General features: G+C 42.1%; 4 protein-coding genes across 4 annotated transcripts; 3 read left to right on the top strand and 1 right to left on the bottom strand.

Moving 5' to 3' along the window:
* The first annotated feature begins 575 nt into the window (after positions 1–575).
* Positions 576–11680, top strand: LOC134453804 (uncharacterized). Its single transcript, XM_063204552.1, has 5 exons — positions 576–1023; positions 6327–6344; positions 7883–8138; positions 8766–9293; positions 11137–11680. The coding sequence occupies exons 1-5, from the start codon at positions 576–578 to the stop codon at positions 11678–11680; spliced, it is 1794 nt and encodes a 597-aa protein (XP_063060622.1).
* Positions 11681–12977: 1297 nt separating this feature from the next.
* On the top strand, positions 12978–14911 carry LOC134453581 (claudin-17-like). Its single transcript, XM_063204360.1, has 2 exons — positions 12978–13623; positions 13963–14911. Exons 1-2 carry the CDS (start codon positions 13084–13086, stop codon positions 14137–14139), a joined length of 717 nt encoding a protein of 238 aa, XP_063060430.1. The 5' UTR covers positions 12978–13083; the 3' UTR covers positions 14140–14911.
* A 217-nt stretch (positions 14912–15128) lies between these two features.
* On the top strand, positions 15129–16823 carry LOC134453805 (uncharacterized). The gene is made up of 2 exons (XM_063204553.1): positions 15129–16137; positions 16503–16823. Exons 1-2 carry the CDS (start codon positions 15760–15762, stop codon positions 16821–16823), a joined length of 699 nt encoding a protein of 232 aa, XP_063060623.1. The 5' UTR covers positions 15129–15759.
* A 2824-nt stretch (positions 16824–19647) lies between these two features.
* Positions 19648–26175, bottom strand: LOC134453806 (uncharacterized). The gene is made up of 4 exons (XM_063204554.1): positions 25948–26175; positions 25002–25444; positions 21188–21719; positions 19648–20492 (listed from the first exon to the last, which is right to left on the bottom strand). The coding sequence occupies exons 2-4, from the start codon at positions 25431–25433 to the stop codon at positions 20488–20490; spliced, it is 969 nt and encodes a 322-aa protein (XP_063060624.1). The 5' UTR covers positions 25434–25444; positions 25948–26175; the 3' UTR covers positions 19648–20487.
* Positions 26176–27413: the final 1238 nt, after the last annotated feature.

Raw genomic sequence — 27413 nt, forward strand, 5'->3', positions numbered from 1 at the left:
GTGTGTGTGTGTGTGTGTGTGTGTGTGTGTGTGTGTGTGTGTGTGTGTGTGTGTGTGTGTGTGTGGCTAATGAGCTTGTCATATTTTAAATAACCCAATGTGTCAAAGTCTAAGTATTTTATATGCTTTAGTTGAGATTAGAGTGTCTTGCATTGTTGTCATCATGGTTCATTTGTACTGTGCCTGATTGATCTCAGTGGGGTGCCTGGAGCTGTGTGGAACTACATAAAATATAATCTTGAATGTACTACTGTAGATCACACTGTAAAAACATGGCTTAAACAAACAAAAGTTAGTGTCCAGGCTAACTTCTGTAAGTTGATCAAATTCATGTTGTTAGTGGAAATTCCCACAATTTATTATTATTACAATTATTAACTTATTATTTCTAGTCAAATTACAAAACTTAGACAGCCTGTATACTAATGTTTGTTAGTTTAAACCATGTTATTAAATAACTTTAAATTTGAACAATTTCAAGTTGTCATTTTCATAGTGTAGGAAGTAAGTGAATTTTCATCCAGTGTTTTTCATTACATTTCTTTTCTTTTTTTTCTCTGTCATTTAGAATCATGATGTGGACAGAAGGTGACTTTCCTCCCCAAGGGCCTCCTCAGCTTGAAAGTGTGACTGAACCTGGAGAAAATGGCACCTACATGTACCACGGCACAACCAAAGCTGCTGCTGCTGCCATCCAGCGTGAGGGCTTCAGGCAGTCCAAAGATGGCATGCTGGGAAAAGGTGTCTACCTCAGCCGAGATCTGCAGAAGGCGAGCAGATATCCTCTGGATCACCCTGAATATGACAGGGCTGTTGTGAAGGTGCGGGTGAATGTGGGCAGGGTGATTGCGATCAACTACCAGGGCCATCCCCAGCAGAAGACCTGGCATGACTATGGCTTTGACACGGCCTGGGTTCCCCCTAACTGTGGCATGGTGCAGAGCGGGCTGGAGGAGGACTGTGTGTGGGATCCAAAGAGAATTCAAGTCATCAACATCATTTACCCAATGTTGGGCCAGCAAGGTTGGCCAGGTGCACCAGCCTTCTACCTTTACCCCCCCTTCTACAGCAACCCGGGGTTGCCAATGTTGAGCCAGCAAGGTTGGCCAGGTGCACCAGCCTTCTACCCTACCCCTTTCCCCCCGCTTCCTCAACCCCCCTTGTACAGCAACCCTGGGTTGCCAATGTTGATCCAGCAAGGTTGGCAAGGTGCATCAGCCTTCTATTCACAGAGGCCTGGACTTTAACCCATTGATACCTAAGGCACCTGCAAAAAAGGGTACTGAATGCCTGAGCCCATTTTAAGAAAAGCTGCCCTCAGCCTATAAAAACCTAAATATCTCAGCTTCTGAAGCACATAAAAATATGCCCTAAGTTGCATTTAAATGCTAAGACCCTCATATTTCATTATAATGTGTTCATTCATCTCAATCAAACTGAGATATTTAATAAAGCTGTCTCAAATCTCAGGAGCCTGAATGTTGCGTAATGCAGCTCCAGGCGCCAGGGCCAATGCTGCACAACGCAACATCAGGCACCAATGGGTTAACCACCCAAACACTGCAACCATTACCCTGAAAAGCAATGGATGAAGGAATCTTAAGAGTTTTTCTTAAGGAAGGAATTAAATTGATCATTATAAACCAAATGACGGTTTACCCTGTGGTTATTTTCTCCTTGTAACTGGCCAGCGGTAGTGAAAGGCAACATTGCCTACATCTGATATGATAAACCAACGTTGACATAATAAACAAACGTTGTCCAACATTCATTCATGCACGTACAGTGGCGCCAGTTAGTATTGGCACCCTTGAAGCTTAAGCACATTATGAGACATATCTCCAGACAACAAATAATAAGGTCAACCATGATTTTTCTATAGATAGCTTGTGGTTGATACTAAATGTAAAAATGATCAACAGCAAGGAATACTAAACTACGAGAGGGAAAAAATTGAAGAAGCTAAAGCTCCTGGAACCACTGGTATTGGCACCCTTTACTGGATACCATTGTGGAAACCTAATTTGACTCAAATATGGTAGATAACAAATGGGAATCACCTTTGACAAATTGCTTTTGCCCATAGGACATGAATTAGGCAAGGATTTTTTTTATATTTGTGTTTTAAATAGCCACCTGTTACATCTTGTGCGTCTTTGACAAATGTGAAGACAGATGGGCTGCCTGAGGACACCAGAAATACAATTATTTGCAAAAACAAGACCTCCAAATAATAAAAGGTCATCTCAAAAGACCCTAGTATACCATTTCCAACACTGTGTTGTGTTATTCAGATATTTGCCAAACAGGGAGCTGTAAAGAACATCCTTGGATGTGGGGTTAAGGGAAGAAATTATGATAGCAGTCTGTAGAAGTCGGTGCAAATAATGACAAACCACAGGGTCTAACATCTACAGACCTGAAGGTCAACTTTGAACTGTTTTAGGAAGTTTTTTTCCAATAAGCATCACATGTTAAACACTACACAAAGTTTTGGTTTTTGGTTGGAGGCAAAGACAGACCACATTGCTTCATGAAAGTCATAAAAGGGAACACCTGAAGTCTGTATAAGAGAATACAGGGAACACACAGCCCTTTTATGAATGTTTTAAGGTCAGATGAAGCAATAGTACAGCTTTCCAGTGATGCACACAAACAGCATGTTTGCATATTCTGCCAGAAAGTCTTTAAGGAAAAGGACACCCTACCAAAAATCAAGCATGGTGTCAGATCTATAATATTATGTCACCCCATTGATGCATTAGGTATTGGAGGCTTTGACCATATCACAGGTATCATGACAGGCATCACAGGTATCATCATTTACAGGAAAATGTGTAACCATGTGCAAGAACACTTGGTTTGAGGTGAAGATCATGTTCAGCAAGACAAAAACCCAAAGCACACATCCAAATGCACACATCAAAATGCCACTGGAGAAGTGCAAGAAGCTCGTAGACGAATACCAAAACCTTTGGAGGCTGCCTTTGCTGTCTAATGGTGTGAGACCAATCTGTTAAGGAGGGGTGCCAATATTCATGGACATGCCCTTTTTCATGTTTTTGCTTGAAATTCCAAAATTCATTTGGAAAAAAATACTTTGCTATTCTAAATATCTTTGGACCTTCAATTAAAAGATCCTGTTGCTAAAAGTTGTTTATATTTTCATTTATTTCTGGATATACTGCACATTTTGTAAATAAAATTAAGGGGTGCCAATACTAACTGGCGGCGCTGTACATCTGTGGACCTTATTAAAGTTTCTCCCCTCGTCTTCTCATCATAGACTATGGCGATGTCATCACTTCCCAAGAGAGGGCTAACAATAGCTCATGTAAACAAATGCAGCTTGAAAAATAAAGTGCAGGACATCGAGAACATTTTAATTGCCGACAGAATACAGATTCTAGCCATCACAGAAACGCATCTTGATGAGACACTTGATGCCGCTGTGGAAAAAGAGCCACATTCCTGCTACACTCAGAAGGGATCTCATGGCATGTTATGGCTACAGGTGCGTTTGATTTACCACACCTAAAACCTATATTGCTGGGATGCTGCTATAGGCCACCAAGCTCTAACAGCCAGCATCTCGATAATCTGTGTCACCTGTTTGAAGGGGCATGTGATGAAAACAGAGAAATCTATGTAGGCCTACTGGGAGATATGAACATTAATTTTCTGTCGTCAAGCTGTCCTCTGAAAAAGAAAATGGTTAATACCACTAGTGTCTGCAATCTTGTACAGGTTGTCAATATACCACAGAGTGTTCATTAATAAGATCGGGGGTAGGCCTATATCATCTACTTGCATTGATCACATATACACTAATTCTGTTGAACTATGCTCGAAAGCCATTTCTGTTCCCATTGGTTTTAGTGACCATAACCTGGTGTGCATTTCCAGGAAGGCAAAGGTCCCAAAGGCTGGCCCTAAAATTGTGTAGAAAAGATCATACAGGGGTTTCTGCTGTGACTCATATGTGAATGATGTCAGCAATATTGGTTGGGCTAATGTTTGTAAACACAGTGACCCTGACACTGCACTGAGTGCTTTCATGGAACTACTGGTTCCAGTGATGGATAAACATGCACCTGTGAGGAGATTGACTGTGAAAACAACTAGATGTCCCTGGGTTGACGATGAATTAAAAGAATGCATGGCACAAAGGAAGGAAGCAAAAGAAGCAGCAAATCGGTCAGACTGCACATCTGACTGGCAAGTGTACGGTAAACTAAGAAACTACACCACTAAGCTTAACAGAAGGAAAAAGAAATTGTATTATGAAACCACAATAAATGATGGAAAGAAACTGTGGAGCACTTTGAATGACATCATGGGCAAGAATAGTAGTCCGACCCCCTCCTTTATTGAAGTAGAATGCTCTTTCATAACTAAGCCTGTCGACATTGCCAACTATTTTAATGATTACTTTACCAACAAGGTATGTAAACTAATACAGGAAATGACATCACCTATCAATTAGTCATTGTATTCATATATAGAAAACAGAATAATGCTGGACAAGAACTGTCATTTTAATTCTCTAACGTAACTGTTGAAGAGGTGAATAAATCATAATGAGAAACCACCAGGCATTGATAACCTGGACGGTAAATTATTGAAGATTGTTGCGGATCATATTGTAACTCTGTATGTCATATTATTAATTCAAGCCTGAACAGAAATGGATTCCCTCAAAGCTGGAAAGAGGCCAAGGTGATCCCTTGACCAAAAAATACTCACGCTGCTTTCACTGCCCCATCAGTTTGTTACCTGCCCTTAGCAAACTGTTGGAGAAAATTGTATTTAATCAGATACAATCTTATTTTTCACTGAACAGTTTAACTAGCAACTACCAACATGCTTACAGAGAAGGACATTCATCATATTGATCAACAGAACATAGGAGAAGTGCTATTAGATTTTAGTGCTGCATTCGATGTCATTGACCACAAAATATTGCTGAATAAACTGAGGTGTTATGGCTTCATGCCATCTGCCATAGCATGGATTGAAAGCTATCCAACCAACAGAACTCAGAAGGTTTTATTTAATGGGTGTCTCTCTATTCATCGGCAAAAACAGTAGAGGAAATCACCTCAGCCATCAACAAAGAGCTGCAGATGGCGTTCCAATGGGTTTCTGATAATAAATTAGTTCTGAACATTTCAAGTATTATTTTCGGAACTAAACATTCATTAAGATCTCAACCTCAGCTGAATCTTGTACTGAATAATGTGGCTGTGGAGCAGGTACAAGAAACAAAGCTTCTAAGGGTAACCTTAGACTGCAATCTTGGTCAGGACACATATATCATCTTATGAAAAAGATGGGCAGAAACATATCTGTAATCAAAATATGTTCTCATTTATCAGCGGACTAAACAGGTCTTACAAACCCTTGTATTGTCACACCTAGACTACTGTTCAGTGATCTGGTCAGGCACCACAAAAAGTAATTTAGAGAAGCTTTAACGGGTACAAAACAGAGCAGCCAGGCTTGCCCTTGAGTACACAGAGAGCCAATAACATGCATAACCAACTTTCCTGGCTTAAAGTTGACAAAAGGTTGAGAGCATTCATTCTTTCTTTTATTAAAAACATTAACACATTAAACAAACCTGACAGTTTGTTTCAGCATCTCACACTTAGCTCCACTCTGCATACCCCACCAGACATGCCACCAGTGGCAATTACACAATCCCAAAAACAAACTCAAAACAATGCACAGTATTATGCAGAGCAATGACTGAATGGAATGCCCTTCCAGATCATATTTTAAAAACCCAAAGTAAGATTAGTTTAAAAAAAAAAAGAAATATTTTATGACTGATAGTAGGCCTACCTAATCTTTGTTGTAGGCTCAAGTACTTCTGAGACACAGCCTACTGTGCATTTTGTGTGGAGGGATTGGTCTAGTTATTATTCTATTGTTCTTTTCCTTATTTGTATTCATTTTTTTATTTGTATTTTGTTTGTATTTTGATTCCTTGTTGGTCTAATGTGGGAACGCTGGGAAAGAATGTATTCTTTTCCAGTTTTTCCTCATATCTGTTGTATTGTGTGTTTATGTCTTTCCCTGTGTTTATTCATATGTAGTATTGTATGTTTATGTCTGTCTGTTAAATGTTTTGTGTGGACCCCAGGAAGAGTAGCTGATGGGTTACATCAGCTCATGAGGATCCAAATAAAATACCAAAATACCAACGACCAAGAGAAGGGAATTTTGGACGTGCTGAATCTTTTACGTGTTTTGCTGCACCCCCTGAGGGTATGTAAGGAATGACTCAGGGATAGAAACTTGATCTCTGGCATAGAAGACAGGGAGTATACCACAAGACCATGGGATGAACTCAATTGCAGACAGGCAGACAAGGTGTGTCAGTTCAGTTGTTTACAGAGGCAAAATGAGGTTTGAACAAAGGCACAAAAGTAGACCAGCACAACTCAGTTTAGGAGGTACAAAAAGACTCCCAGCTCCGAGAGGGTTTTGTACTTCCTAATCATGAGCTGTGCTGTACTCTTAGCCTGGCGAGCAAGACCCGTACTGCAGAAAGCTGCAACATTTGCCCTCGGGAGCAAATTCAATTTGTGGTCGCTAGGGGCGTCTAGATTTCTAGGCTACTGAACTGTAGAAATTGGACCCAAGAGCAGAAAGAAATCCAGAGACTGCTGATTTATTTTGTCACATGAGACATCCAATGAAAAAACACAAAAACTCCTCTTCACAGGGCATAAAAGTATCTCAAAGCCGAAAAAGGCAAAAACTAAAAATCCAGTCAATATTGCAAGAAAAAGTTAAATAAAAAATCCTTTTAGCAAAAACGGACAACAGAAAATCTTCTAGCACTTCATCAAATGTCCAACAGAAATCAGTTTATCAAGAATTCCAACACAAATCTTAACCAAACAAAAGAAACACAGCACCAAGATTTCAGGCAAAGATTTCAGCTTTCAGAAAAAACTCTCAAAATTGTTGTCAGGGTCACAACAAGACAATCAGAGTACACACACAATCTGGGGTTTAAATAAGGTAGGAAGGGGGAGCAAGAACCAATGCAGAGACACAACAAGGTCAAACGATCACAGGTGAATGGCATCACAGACAACGGCACAGATTTCAGGTAAGCAAAAGGCAGGTACTTGTAAGTATCAAAAATGTCCAGCAGGTGGAGACAAAGGGGCTTGCAGGTTGCGACCCTTACAGGTCTACTTGTGAGCCTTTGTTCAAACCTCATTAGCTATCCATGAGAATAAGTCAAACATCCACAGCTGAGCAAGGAGGTCATAGTCCAAACTGTATAAAATATTTGCAGAAGGTGCAAGAGATAAAAAAAGATTTAGAATCTGTTCTGACACAGACTGAAACCAAAAGCACATATAAAGGACACAATAAATACAGCCACCTGTTCAGTCAGGTGAGAAAGACTCTTTGAGGATATCTTCATTTGGACCTGTCTCGAAAGCTGTTGATTAAATAAGGTGAATAAATGTTGACTTTTAATATCTTCTGAATTAATACAATCTGAAATGGTTGACCCAATGGGATTTGAACATGTCAAGGTTTTTTTGTGACAAGTGTGTTTTGAGACAAAATGTTAAACATATACAGTATGAAGTCCAGATACTTACAACCAACTGAAGTGACTAAAATGACCTGGTAGAATGAGAATCTTACATGACGTTGACAAATTTCATGCAGCATGTTCATGTTTTGAGTCAGCTTGGTAGAATAGTCTTTTTTTTTTTACTTCAGCGGAGTAGGCCTACCTTTGCCAACTGTCAATCCTTTTTCATAACAATTTTAAGAACTCAAGAATCAACATGTGGGCAGAAGATGACTTCCTTCCACCTGATCGTCCTCGCCTACTTTGAACGACCCCTGGATGATAAAGGAGTCTATACAATGTACCACGGCACTTCCAAAGAAGCTGCAAAAGGCATTCTGATGTCCGGCTTCAGGCAGTCCAGCGGGGGTATGCTGGGGAGAGGAGTCTACCTCAGCAGGGATTTGCAGAAGGCCAGCAGGTACCCTCTGGAGCTTCCTGAATCGCAGCGAGTGATCATCAAAGTCATAGTAAGAGTTGGGAGGGTGAAAAAAATCGACTGCCAGGGCCACCCCCTGCAGAAGACCTGGCATAGCCTACCTAGCCACCTGAATGAGTAGCCTGCATCCGGGTCAGACTAGAGAGTTGCAACAGTGAGACACCTCTGAAAACACTGGCCAGTGTGGTCCGATGATCTTATCTGTGCCTCGGCTTGATTGACGAGACCGTTGTGATGAAGTGTGTAGCGTCCTTGAGGTTGTTTATAGCGGAGAAACATCAGAAAATAATATTTACAAATTGGCCCCGCTGTAATGCATTGGCTGCATTATTCGCCAAAAAGGTTAAAATAAGCTAACTCCATAACGGCGCGGCATTTCTCGGAATGGCTCATCATTAGATACATTTTGGGGCATGGGAAATCGATGGTGAAACTTTCATTTTACGCCGGAACTATCCTTTAAAAATGACACAATACACATTTTTTTCTCCCAAGAATTTGCATGCTTTCCCTGAGAAATGATATTGGCTACCATATGCCTGGCCCACCTTATGTCCAGTGTGTAGCCTAATTTTCAAGTCATTTACAAGTGACTGGATACAAGTAAGTGCACAGCCAGGGGGCAGTAAAGAGATTCAAAGATTAAGATTCAAAAAGCTTTATTTTCTAAAAATGCATAAGAGAGTCGACCACACCTTCCCAATGGCGTTACATCAGCACAAAGGACAACCGAGCCGACGAAGCGTCCAGAGGGCTGAGGGTCCGGCCTTTCATCGATCACAACAGGTGGATACAGGCTCCAAGTCTGTTGCGTCTTCCAGAACAGGACTGGCCTTGTGACGTGGTGGACACTTTGATCAAGTTGGACGACCCAGAGGTCAAGAAGGAAGCTGTAGTGAATGAAGTCAACGTAAATGCGTCCTCTGACAGCACCAGCTATCTTATTAGCTACATCTCAGACTGGAGGAAACTGAAAGTAAAATTAGCCTGGCTCCTGAGGCTGAGGAAGCTACTTCTGTACAGGGCTCGCAGAAGGAAGGTGCCAGATGCTGCCAGCAGCACACAGGATTCTACTGAACCCAAAGGAAGCTTGACTGTCGAGAAGCTTGACTGTTTGAGGCTGAGACCGCTAATTCGCTTCTGTCAGCGACAAAGGTTTGAAGAAGAAATAGCCATCTTGTCTGCAAGGAAGACGGTCAGCAAGAAAAATGTGCTCTACAAGCTGGACCCACGACTGGAGGACGGGCTCATAAAAGTTGGAGGTTGACTCACCAGAGGTTCACTGCCAGAGGAAGCAAATCACCCACTCATTCTGGCTAAAGGTCAACACGTGGCAGCTCTTCTCCTGCGTGCATCAGCGGCTTGGCCATAGTGGTCTCAATCACATGTTGTTCACGCTAAGAAGAAAATACTGGATCACAGGGGCCAACTCTGCAGTGAGGAGAATTGTGGCCGAATGTTGTATCTGCAGGAGATATCATGCTCAGATGGCAGACACTGGGGGGCCCCCCATGCAACAGAAATTCACAGGCACGTCAACCAACAATGAAAGAAAGAACCAAGAACACCATCTCTCTCTCTCTGTCTCTGTCTCTGTCTCTCTCTCTCTCTCTCTCTCGCACACACACACTCGCACACGCACAGCACATACACACGCACACGCGCACACGCACACGCACACACACACACACACACACACACACACACACACACACACACACACACACACACACACACACACACACACACACACACACACACACACACACACACAGAGTTGCCAAAGATTTCAACAAGTTAAACAGTTGCTCACTCTAACATTGTTTATTGTTTTGTCTATTACAGAGGACTTTAAAGAATCAGACCATCCTTTGACCAAGGTACCAGCGGAGCCAAGGACATAACTAGTATATCATATCATTGCCTTAAACATGGCTCCATGTGGAGCTATAGGGTGGGCAAGCAATGCATTTGGCCCGGGGCCCTCTCATATTGGTGGTGGTGGGGCCCCTGTTGTGATCTTGGCAGGCTGTTTTACTCTGCTTTGCATTTTCTTGTGTGACCAGCAGATGGGGCTATATACCAAGTATGGTGCCTGTCCCTCTTTTTCTCCAGGAGACAACTTGGTAGCCTGATTATCATCGACTTTCAAATCTCTTCGAGACTTGGTCTGACCAAGAGCATAGCATAAGAGCAAGACCATAAGGCATGTTTGACCCGCATCCCTTGGTTTGCTTATGGTTGTTTGCTTACCGACAAAGTGGGAGGAGTTCCCGTATTTTCGGGAACTCAGAAAGTATACTGCATTGCTCTTGGCCTGACTAGTTGCAACGTTGAAAGTGTTGCGTCACTAGGAGGGCACAGCCTGGCTACCAACTTGGCAGACATCATGGCACACACTGTGCAAAAGGGCCATAATTGGGAGCCTGTCCATCTGGAGACGGAGATGTCATATCTATCCATAGAAACTGGACTTATTATCTGTTTATCATCAATCTTGCCAATCTACAGGACTTTTTCCAATACTGTACTGGATCTGTAATCCTTCCCTGTGTGAGGATCCAAATAAAAGTACTAAACTGTGTGTGTGTGTGTGTGTGTGTGTGTGTGTGTGTGTGTGTGTGTGTGTGTGTGTGTGTGTGTGTGTGTGTGTGTGTGTGTGTGTGTGTGTGTTTCACTGAATGTGCTCCTTCAATGAACAACTACTTGATTCAAAAACGAATGAAACGACACTGAAAGACCTCAAGTTGTGATGCAGTCAGGCACACACCTTGCCTTAAATACAGTAACATTTCTTGCTCATCGAGTTTACCTCAGGATCCTCACTTAGTGTGTTCATCTGAAGCAGTCCTTGAAGCAAACTTTACACCACAGCCAGAGGTAAATATTCATGGTTACTTTTGACTATTTTCAAGTATTCATAGTTAATTATTATTTGTGATTATTCAATTAGTCTTCAAAATGGGATGAATTGTATTATCTTCACTGTCAATAGTTTGGCTCAACAAGCTACCAGTCATTGCTTTGGGTTGGTTTCAACTGCTCATTTTTGTCTGTCATGATTTTTTTTTCCTTCGCGATTTGGTAGGATGTGGGCAGAAGATGATTTTGTTCCATTCGATTCACCTCGCCTTCAAAGCGTTGATCGACCCGATGATGATAAAACCTACACCGTGTACCATGGCACGTCCAGAGAAGCCGCAGCATCCATTCTGAGGACATGGTTTAAGCAGTCCAGCGGCGGTATGCTGGGGAGAGGAGTCTACCTCAGCCGGGACCTGAAGAAGGCCAGCAAGTACCCTCTGAATCTATTCTGGTGCCAAAAGGTTATCCTGAAAGTGTCTGTGTCTGTCGGAAAAGTGAAGAAGATTAACTATAAGTACCACCCCATGCAGTACTCCTGGCATACTAAGTACGGCTACGACACAGCCTGGGTGCCCCCTAACTGTGGTGTGGTGAAGAGCGGGCTAGAGGAGGATTGTGTGTGGGATCCTGACAGAATTAAAATAGTTGACGTCATATATCCTAGTAATTGTGCCATCTTCTGCATGGTCGCAACAGCAGCCATCTTCCTGATAGGAGCTGCAGTCATCTTGCTTTTTCCTGAAGAAATAAAAAGTGCTTGGATCTAGGGTACTTCACAATGGAAATGCAAGTGTTTTTGGAATTACATTCAAATCAAGTCATATTACCGATAATATACAGTTATTCTTTTTTTAAATTAATTTGAGAAACTGCAGAAATATTTACGGTTTTTCCTTCCTTGTTTTGTCTGTCTTTTAGTGTGGAAGTAGAGAGATCCAGGATGTTGGGATGGACCATCACAGCATTTAGCTTACCTGTTGCTCTTCCATTTAGCACAAGAGGCTTTTGGCTGCCTGTGTGCCCACTCCACACTCCACACTTTTTCTGTCTCTTTTTGCAGTGATGTGGAGTGTAGCATGTGAATAAATAGATTTTCTGAATATTTCCGTGTATTGTCTTATTTTATATTAATCTGCTAGCCTAGAAATCTAGACGCCGTCGCTAGGGGCGTCTAGATTTCTAGGCTATTAATCTGCCTCATGCGGTCCAATTAGTCCGATATGTGAAACAGAATATGATTTAGGCCTACCAACATTAAACAACCTTTGATTTTGTCACACTAATTTGTAATTGAGTATTGTGTACCTCTTACTTAACTTTATTATCCCAGATGGGAAATTCAAATGGTCAAGGTGTGTATAAGTACAGTCCATTCAGACAGGGTAGACAAGACTTTAAAAACAGATAAATAAGTAAAACAATTACCCCCCCCCCCCTTCACCCCATACCACACTAGCTCCTTTCCACACAACTAGACTGTTGCATACCCCCCCACACGCACACGCACACGCACACGCACACACACACACACACACACACACACACACACACACACACACACACACGCACACACACACATAGACACACACATGCACACGTACACACATCGCCACAGTGTCAAGTCCCTTGTTGAGAATTAACAATTCTAATTGCCGAGGGAACAAACGACTTACTGAAAATGGTTGTTCTTAGTTTCCTTTGTAGTAGCCTACCCTTGCCAAGTTGACTTGACTGAAATCTGTTAGATAAAGATTTACATTCTTGATCAAGAACACTTTCAGCCTTGTCTAGTATGATGTCTTGAAACAGCTGAGGAGCTGATGTTTGATTGTATCCAATTGCATCCAATTATCCTACTAGCTGTTTTAATCATATGTTGCAATTTATCCTGATCTTTTTATGCACAATACCAAAGACACAGACCAGACCAAAGGACAGGACACTCTGAAGTACATACCTCCTTCCTTAAGACACAGCTGTTACCAGAATGGCAATGACCGAGTCATAGTGCATTTCTGAAGACCCTGTGTGATGTAAAAGTAGAGAAATACAGTACTAGACTATTACTTTCAGTAATGAAATTGCAATGTCAGTGTCACTCCCTCTATCAAAGGAGTGTCGCTAGATGGCATTTTAGCAGCCAAGATAACTGCAGTAGAAGCACAATAGCATGCAGCATAACTGGTTTCCATTTGCCTATTGTAACTGGCTACATTCTTGTAAATACTCCTCCCTACACAATCTCTTCAGTGAGCAGAGTGTGTTTGAGTCAACACAAAGGAGTTGTGGCGTTGAGTTGAGATTCGATGGGCTGGCTTTGATACGTCCGACCACCATGAGGGACAAACTGGACATACTGGCCCTGGTGTTGGGCACTCTGGGGTTCATCTGCCTGGCATACAGTGTACTCTTTCCAAGGTGGTATGTTGGTGACTCTTCCGGGGTGGGTCCGTGGATGCATTGCGATTGGGCCGCGGGGCTACGGTGTGGGATGCACGTCGGCATCTTCCTGGGAATCTTCATCTTACTGTGGATCGCCCTCAGTGCTCTCTTGATCTCCGGCTTCGCTATGTGTGGCACCAACTGCTGTGGCACCAGCTGCTGTCACGACAATGCCCAAAAGAAGCTGTTTGCAGCTGGCTGCTTGTACCTGATATCCTGCCTGGTGACGCTGGGACCGGTCACCTGGGTCACATGGATCCTGGCTCCTGTACGTACAGTATCTACATATTTCAATTAATTTGGGCCAGTGTCGTGGGAGTGTAAATGATCTTAAATAGCTTTTAAGGCAGCCATTTGTCAGCATGCTTTATTTTCAGAAATGTAAATCCAGAGTGCCAGAATACAAACAAACAAACAACACACACACACACACACACACACACACACACACACACACACACACACACACACATACACACACACACACACAAACAGAGAGAGAGAGAGAGAGAGAGAGAGAGAGAGAGAGAGAGAGAGAGAGAGAGAGAGAGAGAGAGAGAGAGAGAGAGAGAGCGTACCGGTAACCATAGAATCTCTTTGTACTCAGAGGCCCAGTGTCATTGGAGAGTGCCTGTACCTGGCCTGGGTGTCTGTGGGGCTCCTGATGGCAGCTGGGGTGCTGCAACTGCACCGCTACTCCCCCTGCAGACGGAAAGAGGAAGTGACACACAACTGCACCCCACCTCTGGACCACAAGGATGAGGTGGAGAGCAACCTTTTATGACTTTAACACCAAAGACAGTGACAAAATGTCTAGAGAGAGACAGCGCGTGACTAGGGCATAAGAAGGTAAATATATTACTTTATTCATTTAATTTACCCATATAAATGATTTATTAAAAATTTACTTGGGCCATTATTTTCTACCCTTGTTCATGTGCTCTCATGTTACGTAAACATAGGCCTAACTACATGGGCCTACTGTACTTTCTTGACTGATTTAACTTGTTTGTATGTTGTCATTTTACATGCATGTACTGTACTTTCTTGACTGATTTAACCTACTTTTTAAACAAGCAACCGTTCATCTATCATGTATCTGTCTGGTTTGGTGGATCACAGGCAGTGTTTATTTAACCTGCTGCTAACTGGTGGCATGGTTTCTTTAGGCTACATCATGTTCGGAACATTTACTTTAAATATAATCCTAAAATGGTTGTAGGCCGACTGTGTCATCAGGTGTCTGCTGATCTTCAATAACTCGAACATTTACATTCACAATGGTACTATTACTATGTCAGAATTGTGACACTAGGACATTATTGAAAATGCACAACAAATACCTTTCTATATGTTCTCTGTATGTCTTTTGTTGTCCAGTCTTGCACATTAAATGTCTGTACGTGTATTGTATGGGTACTGAATGTGTACGATCTACGTCTATACTGTCTACCGGTATGTATACCACCAAAAGTATGTCTATGTCTTCATGTGAAAGTAAGAAACGTAATTTCAATTCTTTGTATGACCAGTGCATGTAAAGAAATTAACAATAAAGCCAACCTCACTTGACTTGACTTGATTATTGATTGTTTTTGGCAGAGTAGTGTGGAATTTGTATTTATGGCATTTATGGTAAGATAAATGTATCCTAGGTCAGTAATGTGATGGTCACCCAGTCAGTAGCCTACACACACTTCACCTTGACCGATACCAAAAGCAAAAACTGAGTGTTACCAAAACATTAATAATACAGTACGTCATGCCTGCCCTGCCAGCAGAGATGAACAACAAGACAACACAGAAGAGATGCAACACAAAAACAAAAGGACACGGCAAATCTCGATCATTCCTCTTCTGATCAACCTCAGATTCACTCTCAGACATGCCCTCTATCAGATCAAGGGGGAAGGCGTGTCATTGCCATGGCATCAGAAGTATTTTTGAGTGGCTCCATTTCTGTGAATTCACAACCCTCCAAAACCTCTCAGGTGAGCAGACAGAGTGTTTGAGTCAACACAACAGAGTTGTTCTCTAGTTGAGATTCTTTCACTTTCTTTCTGTGAGCTCACGCTGGGGACAAACTGAGACAGACACACGGACGGACACATATACCGTATGGACATAAAACTGGAGTGCAGTATGTCTTTGGAGACTTTGGTTAGCGGAGGCATCGTGAACAGAAGAAGAAATGGAGAGTGACACTGCAGAGGCACATATTGGCTTTGTCTTGGCACCTTGTTGAAGCTGTTGTAAGAGGGCATTGAAGGTAGCACCACAACTGGTTTCCATTACTGTAAGTAGCTGCATTCTTGTAAATTCTCAACCCTACACAAGTCAACACAGAGGAGTTGTGGTGTTGAGTTGAGATTCGCAGGGCTGACTTGTTGTATGTTCAACCACCATGAGGGACAAACTGGACATCCTGGCCCTGGTGTTGGGCTCTCTGGGGTTCATCTGCCTGGCATACAGTGTACTCCTTCCAAGATGGCTTGTCTCTGACTCTCGCGGGATAGGTCCATGGATGTCGTGGCACTGGGGCGCGAAGGGGCTACAGTGTACGCTGCATGGTGATATCTTACTGGGCATGTCCATCCCACTGTGGATCGGAACCGCACTTGCCCTCAGTGCTGTCTTGATGTCTGGCTTCGCTCTGCGTGGCACCAAATGCTGTGGCGTGAACGTGCAAAAGAAGCTGTTTGCAGGTGGCTGCCTGTACCTGCTATCCTGCTGGGTGGCACTGGGACCAGTCATCTGGGCCACATACATCATTGGGATTAATGTAAGTATTTGGACCTGTTTGGGTCTCTTGTTTAGGTATTAACAGTGTTAGTCTGCTTAAATGGATATTAACATGTAAAACTCTAAAGACCACAATGGAAACAAGCTCCCAAAGCTCTTTTGTGTCATATCTTGACGTGTTTACAAGGTTTTTAATATATTTATTGACTTATTTATGTGTACACCTTTTTAATTATTTGTACAATGCCAATAAACAAAATCAATCAACCAAGACACTGGATACATGTAAATACAGTCAATGTAAACTGAGAGTCAGCAAACAAAGAAAGAAGAGACATACACATACAAAGGCCTATTTACAAGCATGCATACTTAGAGTAACCCAGGATTTTTCTCTTTACTTAGGGGTTCAAAGTCACAGACACAGGAGAGTGTCTGTACCTGGCCTGGATATCTTTGGGGCTCCTTTTGGCAGTTGGGGTGCTGCAACTGCACCGCTACTCCCCCTGCAGACGGAAAGAGGAAGTGTCACACAACTGCACCCCACCTCTGGAGCACGAGGATGAGGAAGAGAGGTACGGAGAGGAGAGCGTCCACTTTTTAAAACCTGAGACGATATGGGAGAGAGGAAAGCAGGAGATGGTGTGTTTGAACAAGTATGAAAGGACAGCAGGAGACAATGTGACTGAACCAACACGAAAGGGCAGCAAGAGACAATACGTTTGAACAAGTAGGCCTACAAAGGTACAGTTCGCACAGTACATTGGTTAGATCAGTGTTTCTCAAAGTGGGGCGTAAGCCCACTGGGGGGGCACGGAGGCATTGCAGGGGGGGCTTGTGACATCTAATTTCGAGGTTTTCCCCCTCAAAAGGAAATTATTTCCTGTCTCTCCAAATAAGCAATACATTTTAAGCCCTCACCAACATTGTATTATAAATTGTCATGAATTTGAATAGAATAGGAAATGAATACACATCCCTCTTTGTTTTATCTCACCAGTCACCTTTCCTTTGATTCAGCGCAGCGATCATAAATTCAGTCTGCGCAAGTAGGCTACTGCTATTGCTTGGGGGGGCTCAGAAGCATCCAGACCCTCCGAAAGGGGGGAATAATGGGAAAAGTTTGAGAACCACTGCCTTAGACAATGAAACTGAAACACCCGTTATTTCAGTGGGGGAGGTTTCATGACTAAATTGGACCAGCCTGGTGGCCAAACTTCATTAATTACACGTTGTACCAGTAATAGCAGTGTGTGAAAGTTCAATTAGCAGGGTAGGAGCACAATTTTGCTCAAATATTGCAATGCAGACAACAATATGGGTGACGTATCAGAGCTCAAAAAAGAAGAAATTCTTGGTGCATGTATTGCTGGTGCACGTTTGACCAAGACAGCAAGTCTTTGTGATGTTTCAAGAGCCACGATATCCAAGGTTATGTCTGCATACCACCAAGAAGGATGAACCACATCCAACAGGATTAACTGTGGATGCAAGAGGAAGCTGTCTCAAAGGGATGTTTGCATGCTAATGTTCAGACCAAGAGCGACCTACACTAATGCCGTGTCCAGACCAAGAGCGAACAGAGCTGCCTGGTAGTGTGGGTTGCAGAGGAAGTTTCGCCTTGAAATATTTGTATTTGCTCCAGACGCAGCATTGACATGTTTGATTTAGCTAATCACAGCTTGACAGCCTGGGACATTCGGAGATATGAACGTTCCAATTGGTTTTCGCAGAATTGCGTCATAGCTCATTACCATAAGATAAGATGACTTTTAATCGTTAAAATTCGCTTTGGTCGCTCAGTTCACTTCGCTCCTGGCGATTTCGCTTTGGTAGGAAGTCATTATTTCTCTATGGAGGGCACGCGACCAGCACTACCAGGGCGAAATAAATGCCTTTGTGTTTTCACTTTAGAATAACAGGTGCAAAAAGCTTTGTAAATAGTTTGCAGATGCTCTGTAAATAGTTTGTAGATATTAACAGATCATCTACTAATACTTTATGATTGCTATGTAAGCAGCTTTATAAATCATCTATAATAGTTTTTACACATTATTCCTAAATCATTAAAACATTTGTAAATGTCGTGTTCATTATGAGTTCATTATTAACTGAGTGTTACTAATACTTTATAAGTGATCTAGTCGCCTGTCATTCTTAAGTGTTACCACATATCTTAAGGCAAAAGAAAATCTAAAGTGTTGAGTATTCAGGGGCATTCTGTGTATCTCACTCTAGGCCAGTGATTCTCAAAGTGTGGTCCGGGGACCACTGGTGGTCCGCGACAGAGCTCAGGTGGTCCGCAAGAGGATTTCTGCTTTTCCCAGACAAACTAGCAGAAGGCTATATTTGTAATATTATTACAAAGCCAATCATGTCTAAAGTCATATTTTCACCACAATGACAGGCTTTTAAATATGAATAAAAAAGTAAGTGATCTGCATCAAAATGTCAAATGTCAAATTACTGTCAATTCAGTTGACAGGTGGTCCCTGAACATTTTTGGGGGGGGCAAAGTTGTCCTCGATCTGAAAAAGTTTGAGAATTACTGCTCTAGGCTATAGGTATTAGATCAGCTGTGTGATGAGATGTTCGCTCTGCATTGACCCCACACTCTACTTGCTCGCCGTCCTCCTTGTAAGTTGCTTTGGTCAAAAGTGTCTAAATGTAATGTTGCGCGTGTGTGAGTGCGTGTGTGTGTGTGCGTGTGCGTGTGCCTATGCGTGCGTGTGCGTGTGCGTGTGTGTGTGCAGGGCCACAGCTCTGGCTGTGGTGGTCAATTGATGTTGGCAGTTGTTTCTTTTGTTCCAACATAAAACCACAAAGATGAGAGGAAATTATTCATTATGAACAATAAAGCTTCCTAAATGAGGCCCATACAGGTCCATAGCCTACTGTACAGTATGTCACGTAAGTGAGTACACCCCTCACATGTTTTTCAGATTTGTAAGTATATCTTTGCGTAGGAAACCATTAAATAAATGTCCTTTTGACACAATGATGGCCTTTTAAAAACATATATAAGCGCTTAAATTTCTTGTTCACTCAGAAAAAATCAAAATACAGCCATTAATGTTTGAACATTGCCCACAAAAGTGAGTACACCCCAGATTAGATCAGCATTCATGCAGGTCCTTTATATAGTAGTCTTCAGCCTGGTTCAGACTCGTCCTTCAGTTGCAGGACACGTACTGTCAGCGGAAAGTGGAGGCAGATCACATACCCAAACAGCCACCACGCTCCCCTCTTTAGAGCTGAAACGACCCCTTACAGCGCTCAAGGTATATTTCTCTCAGGCCCCAGTTAAATAAACTGCAGTAAGTGCATCAGAGGTTATTTAAAGCGTGTGGCTTTTACGACACTATAGCCCACTGCTTCTCTTGGCTTGATGTAATGGGTGAAAGAATACTAATCATGAATAAACACAACAATTAAATAGGGGTGAATCATAAAACCTGTTTATTATCAAAACTTCTATCTGTGAAAAGACAGAGGCATAGGCTATAAAACATAATGAATATGCATGATAAGATAACAAAGCGTCTCATTATCTACCTCTCATCGTCGCTTGTGCAGCTTTAGGGGAACTTCCCCCATTCAACATGCCATTTGCAACTGACAAACTGACCTTTGAATTGTGCTTTTGCAAGGTATTGAATAAAACTATTATTGTCAATGATGTCTTGTCTTCCATTGGATGGTAGGCAAGAACGGGAGGTTCAATAATGAAATGTACCCAAAATGTAGGTTTACATACTGCAGATAGTGCGGGTATACTAAACTTGATTGTCTGTGATGCTGTGTATAGTACATGGAGCAGGGAAAGTCTTTTGTGCTCAGAGGAAGGTAGAGAGGAGCCATTTCATCCATCTGGACAGGGGGTGATGGTCCAGCCTGCAGTCTCTCAAGAAAAAAAGTATTTTGTGCTCAAAGGAAGGGAGAGAGGAGAGCCAAGGCATCCCTCAGGACAGGGGGTGATGGTCCAATCTGGGGCTGATACTAAGAAGCTGGTTCAGGAGTAAACCTGATTACGTTAAGAAGTAAATCATCTAATAGAAGGGCCTGTAAACCTGGTTTAGAGGTACGTTTACATAATAGAAGAGGCTGGAGGACTCCATGCTCTTCTGTCAGATGATTTACCTGTTAACGTAACCTGGTTTAGAGGTGCATTTACATATGCAATAGGAGAGCCTGGAGTCCTCATTTCCTTACAATAATGAGGACTACAGGGTCTTCTTTAAGATGATTTACCTCTTAACATAACCTGGTTTAGAGGTGTGTTTACATAATAGAAGATGATTTACTCTTACATGTAACATAACCTGGTTTACTCCTGAACCAGCTTCTCAGTATACCCCTCTGCAGTCTTTCAGGCAAACAACCAGCTTCTTTATTCTGTAAGGCAGACAAAAACAGAAAGAGAATAAAATTAAGGTTTTCATCCTGCTGTGTTTTTCCATGTCCACACTTTTTATTTGCTAATATTATTTGGTATAGTCCCACACAAGGTCACTGACAGCTTTCACTGGAACCAGGTCAAAGTCATCTGAAAGGCCCCCCTTACCCAATGCATGAAATGTAATGTGGACCCGAGTCTGGACTCCCTCTCTCTCCCTGGGCCCAGGACAACTGACCCCTTTGTCCCTTGCCACCCCCACTCTCACCCAGCCAGTCCCATATATTTTAATTGAGCAATAAAACTCCTTCACACTTTTCATATTTCGTCATTTTTTTTGTTCGTTTGTTTTTGTTTTTGGGAGACGTGGAAAAAAAAACATTTTCTAGAGGGTGCCAAACACCAGTGACGGTTTGAGGAAATCTGAGGCCCTGGGCAAAGAACAATTTTGGGGCCCTCCCCTATACGTATCTCCTTCCCTGGTCATTACTTTGACTTAGACGTAGGTCTACTGTTTTTGACTCTGATTAGTGTTGTGGTTGACCAATGACCAAGGCAGACAGACAGGGTGATGCAGTAGTGGTAGGGGAGAAAAGAGCAAAAATCTGATTTCGACCAAAAACTGACTTAGGCAATTATGCTAGCAAGCTGACGATATAATATTATTACAACGAAAACTACTTAATGCTCTTACTTCTCAATTCAAGAAGTGCCAAGGCGAATGCACCGAGTCCTCCAATGATTGCAGCCCCTGCCAAAAATATTCCAGTGCCATCAGGTTCTTTGGGATAGATGACCTCAACTATTTGAATCCTGTTAGGGTCCCACACGCAGTCTTCCTCCAGTCCGCTGGACACCATGCCACATTTAGGGGGAACCCAGGCCGTGTCGTAGCCATATTGACGCCAGGTCTTCTGCCAGGGGTGGCCCTGGTAGTCAATTTTCTTCACCTGTCCAACAGACACTAACACTTTCAGCACAACTCTTTCTCTCTCGGGCAAACGTAGAGGGTAGCCACTGGCTTTCTTCAGATCCCGGCTGACGTAGACTCCTCTACCCAGCATGCCATCGCTGGATGGCCTGAATCCGTTCTTCAGGATGGAGGCTGCTGCCTGTCTGGATGTGCCGTGGTACATGGTGTAGGTCCGTCCACATTGTGGCTCTGCGTAGCTGTCCAAGGTTGGCTGGCCTGGAGGAGGGAAATCGGTCTCGGCCCACATCGCCATTCAGCCTCTGGAACAAGTTGAAACATTGAAGTAATAAACAATAAGGACCTAATTGGGCTACTGTACTGTATCACCATTTTCCTTATGCTGCTACAATACTCATGAGTCATGACATAGTCAATTTACTCTCAGTCACTTCATGTGGTCAATAAATCACCTTGTCCCATTACAGTTTATAATAACTTTTTATCCTTTGCTGTTCATTTTGTAGGCTATTCCATATGTTATCCAAAATCTCCTTTATCATTGTGAATTTCGAGCACACGCAACAGAAATAGTTTTTGTATCTAACTCATTTCATACTAGCACATGGTGAAGCCTGTCAGCCACCAGAGGGAGCTGTGTGGCCACAGTGGTAGTACCCTAGCCAGGGTGTGCATTCCAATATGCAGACTCCCGTCCTCGGTCTGTACTTGTGGCCTTGTGTTTCGCTGATGCCCCACCTCCGTGGAGAAAACAATAAAGTTTCCCTGCTGTCAGCTTAGCCAAAACAACTTTTGGGAAACTATTCTTCATTCACCATTCCATTTGCAAAGGAAGAACTTTCGAATTGAGCTTTTGTGATATATTGAAATACTTGTTGTCGGTGACATCATCACAAGGCCACGAGGAGGGAAGGGAGGACGGGAGTCTGTATATTGGAATGCAATCCACCCACGGTAGGCTACTTCAGTTAGGCCTGCAGGAACCACTTCACTACATGCTGACTGACTGTGTGCATGAGCGCGTGTGTGCGCACACACACGCACACACATGTCCATTGCATCAAAAAAATGTGACATGGGGGGATGGATGAAGTAATCAATGAGTGAATCTATGTGTTTTATGTGGACTAATGTGAGTGTGGTGGCATAGCTGGATAAATGAGAGGGAGTGGTAAAAGTATGGGTTGTATGTGGAGGCGAGGAGTAGGCTATAGCCTATGCTACGTTGATGTGTGAGGATGTTTAGGCCTATGTGCCTAGCCTACCCACACACACACACACACACACACACACACGCGCGCGTGCACACATGTGGTACAAGAGATGATGTACGGTTTGCTGTGAAAAACAGTAAACAGTGTGAGGATGTTTATATGCGTAGCCTACCTGTGAGATGTGAATCAGAGATCTGACTAATGCTGATCCTGATGGAATTGACCTATCTGATGAAAACAAATATAGCCTACCTATGATAAAAAGAGTAGGCCTATATATATATATATATATATATATATATATATATATATATATATATATATATATATAATCAAACCTAGAATGTAGGGCTATCCAAACAACAAACATACATGTAGCCTAGGCTTATGTCTGGGGAAGTTAGTCTGATAGGCCTAGTTGGACATTAAATAGGCCATTGCTATGGAAATAAAATAAACGAAAACAAGGTAATTGTGTACGTGCTAAAATGTGAAGGGTGACAATTGTTTTTCTTATCACGTCTGTGCGCCCAGGGCGTAGGCTACCTCACCATGCCACGTAGGCCTTCGGCATACTGATTTAATATCCTCTCTAGTTGACTATAGCAAATGTAGCCTATTTTTCACGTAGGCCTATCCTTTGACAGTGTTCTCCGATTTTTAAATTATACGACACCTTTATGAGACACTGGTTATCCATGCTGAAGATTGAAAAAAAAAAATCCTTACGTGCATTGTTCCTTAGCCACCGCGTAAAATCAGTCAGAAAACGGGAAGATGGAAGAATGCAAAACATAGGCCTATCGTTGGAATCGCTCATTTTAATAATTCACCCTATTTATTATATTGCAATTCGCAAACGGGCACGTGTGGCCCGCTGCGAGATAAAACAGCTTTCTGGGGCACCGGGACTGCGCGTTACCGTTATCTTTTCTCCGTTTATAGTCCTAGATGGGCTGAGGACAATATATGTTACGTAGCCACGCAATCTATAAACCTTGATGATCATTATTGACAGATGTTATTTGCCAATAGGCAAGGCTGTAATGATTTAAAAAAAAAAGCAGCTGGTCGGCCTCACTTGCGGTAAGACACCCACGGCCCGCAGAAAAGTTTGCCACATCAACTTAACTTCACTGCAAGGAACACGGACAGTAGTCTATAGTGTGCATAATATAGAAATGATACAACACAAACTATTAGGCCTACCTTTCTTTGTGGTGGAGAGTTTTCTAGATTTCAATAGCCTTGGCCTATGGTCACGTCTAGTTGAGGTTATGTGGCAAGAGTACGAGGAGTAGGGGAGGTTTCAGTTTCTGTTTCCTTATTCGGTAGGCCTAAGTGGACTTTTTTGTTTTTGTTAACCTCCATGACAAGAGTAGGCTATTGAATTTCGTAACTGTATGTTCACTGTGTTCAGACAATCACTGCACAAAACACAACTTTCCTCACTTTTACTTCACCTCCTTTTTTTGTGTGTTCTGTTGCTGTCGACTATGAATGTTTACTTTCTACATAAAATGTGTATTTTTTTGTATTTTTATTTTTGTATGAAGGTATGGTGGATATCAGATTGTCTCTAGGCCTATAGGCTTCTCATTCTTTTACATATAGCCTATGTCAGTGGCGGAACAATGCACACAGAGACCCAAGGGCTCCCCCAAGCCAAGCTCACAATAGGGCCCCCACCACCAATACGGGACAGCCCTGGGCCCAGGGCCAAGTGCCCTGCTCGCTCTACAGCTCCGACCCTGGATGCTATTTACTTCCTCACTTACTGTATGTCCAACACCAACTAGGTCCAAACAAGCCACACAGCCAGTAATTTCAGATGGTTTCTTTGTGAAATCATGCAAAGGACACTTGTTTTCTCTTGGAGGTAGGCTACCGTACCTCTGTATCCTATCTTCAAGTAGCCTGGAATGTTGACGTATAAAATGGCTGAATTCGACAGGAGGCCTAATATGCTTTGTGCATTCAGCCATGTCATGCACATGTTGGCAGATTTAAGTTTGTATCACGACAACATAACCAAGAATGATGAAATAATGCAGTCATATGTACACATGTTTATCATTTTTAATTGTTGATTGGTATCATGGCAACATAAACCAAGTTGAACAACAACAAAGCAGCCTTTATTTTGGGCTTCCTATAGTCTATTTTTACACGCCTTTTAAATCAGTATCAATTATGGCTGTTTTTATGAAGGTGTTTGTATAGATAGGGGGCTGTATATTGACTTGAAGATCATGTTGGATACTCATGCATCATGATACAGATGGCATTGACACTCCTATATCATCATATGTATGGCATCGTGAAGCTGTTGGCAATATCCAGCGCTGTAATCAAAAGATTGTACATGAAAAGCCAACATCTGGCGCTGGGTCAATCACCTCCAAGATTGTGATCCTACTGGGATCCCACACACAGTCTTCCTCCAGTCCACTTTGCACCATGCCGCAGTCAGGGGGAACCCAGGCCGTGGCATAGCCCTCGTCATGCCAGGTCTTCCGCAGGGGGTGGTCCTGGCGATCAATTTTTTTCACCTTGCCAACTCTTACTTCCACTTTGATGACGACTCGCTGAGACTTATCCAGATTCAGAGGGTACCTGCTGGCCTTATTCAGATCCCGGCTGAGGTAGACTCCTCTGCCCAGCATGCCATCGCTGGACGGCCTGAAGCCATCTTTCTGGATGCTTTCAGCAGCCTCTCTAGACGTGCCATGGTACATGATATACCGTCCATTGTTACCAGGGGCAGCAGAGCTGCTCAGGTGATTTGCTGCCATGTTGACCTGGACTGTTATAGACACATACGAAATAAAAAATAAGGCGTTGCGGACATTATGGAAATTAAATCAAAATGAGGAAAAGAAGACTTTTCAGAAATTAGTAAGCAGCCCCATCTGTCCAATGAGGGTACAAAGGATCATTGAAGGCTAATTTGAGTTTTTGCAATATTTTCACGAGACGCTATAAGGACCGTTCATGATCACTCTATAAGGATCATGCATGTATAGAGCACCCGGCAACATTGGGATTGGATAGTAAAGAATCATTTGTTTGTTTTTGTTGATTATTTCAAAAAGATAATTGTAAGATTTATAATGTCACAAACTACACCTAATTTGGAAAATAGAAAATGGTGATAAAGTGAATATAACTTATATACTTATATAACAAAGTTATTATTTTGGTTATGATATTCAATTCTCATTTCTCGTGTTTTTCTTGATACTGCCATTGTTATGTACGGATTGAGATGTCAAAAAAGAGGAAAGTAAAGGCAATATATTGACCGACCTTTTATGCTGTTTGAAGATCTTCAGATCTTGAGAGTATCCGAAGGAATGGAGTCACCAAAGAGCACATACTGTACTGTATGTAATGCTGCAGTTCACTGTAGCTGGAAGAATAGGTGGAGCTTTCCGTTTAAGCGGGCATCCTGTCAGCATCCTGTTTATTTCTGTTGGAATTCCTGAGACTGCTCTTGCTCTTGACTATGCCACAGTTACTGTACTTTTGTGACCTATTCAATCCTTATTGGATTTCAAGTCCTGAAAATAATGATATATATATATATATATATATATATATATATATATATATATATATATATATATATATATATATATATTTTTTTTTTTTAAGTATTAAATGCTTAGGTTATGGAAATAATAATTATAAGTTATCTCATCAGCTAACTGTATAGCTGGAGTCAGAGCCAGAGTCTGGTGATGGGTTTAGTGATTCTGTCGGGAATCCAACTAACTAACCTATTCATACACAAATTTACAATTATTTCTCTGACACATTCATTCACAGCATCAACACAGACAATAGACACTCACACATATGCAGTTTTTCAACACTAACATACTGGTAAAAAAACCTCACTTGTTTATCACCACACATGCTTGACACCATCTAAAGTACATTTGTTTATCTTGGTCTCTTCAGATCACACAACATGGTTCCAGTGATCCATATCCTTGGTCTGTTCATCTATCTTGAGACCAAGATAAACAAATTTGCTTTAGATGGTGTCACGCATGTATGGTGGTAAACAAGTGAGTTTTACAAAAAAGATGTATCCTCTCAATAGCCAAGCATGGTAGTGGGGCTGACATAGTTTGTGGATGCATGAATGCTGTCAACATTGGCAATCTGAAATACACCTAAAATAAACATGCATGTCAACATGCACTGTGACTACTGAAGCAGATCATGATATTCTCCATAGGATTGCATTCAAATCTCACACCAATCTATTTAAGATCTCAAAATGTAAAGGTTCAATGCAAAGAAAGGTTGAAACACACACTGATGACCTCCCCTTTCATCCCTTTTCATTTTGTTTCATTTCGAGACAATTCGAGCCAACACAGCCCCTTCTCTACCGGATTTTAATCTGGGGTGTACTCACTTTTGTGAGTACATGTTCAAACATTAATGGCTGTATTTTGTTTTTTTCTGAATGAACAAGAAATTTAAGCGGTTAAATATGTTGTTAAAAGGTCACTAATAATTGTGTCAAAATTAAATTTCTGTAAGGCTTTCCTATGAGCAGATACACTCAAAAATCTGCAAAAACTGTGAGGGGTGTATTCACTTTCGTGATATACTGTAACATTTTTAATACACTTTGATTAGGAATCATTTGTGTGTGTGCAAGATAAGATTGCACTAGTACACCAGATGAACGTGAGGTTATCATTGATCGTCTATCAATATGTCAAATGTTCTTTTTTTATACACACGTAGAAATA

Source organism: Engraulis encrasicolus, chromosome 8 (genome assembly GCF_034702125.1).
Source record: "Engraulis encrasicolus isolate BLACKSEA-1 chromosome 8, IST_EnEncr_1.0, whole genome shotgun sequence".
NCBI classification, from domain to species: domain Eukaryota; kingdom Metazoa; phylum Chordata; class Actinopteri; order Clupeiformes; family Engraulidae; genus Engraulis; species Engraulis encrasicolus.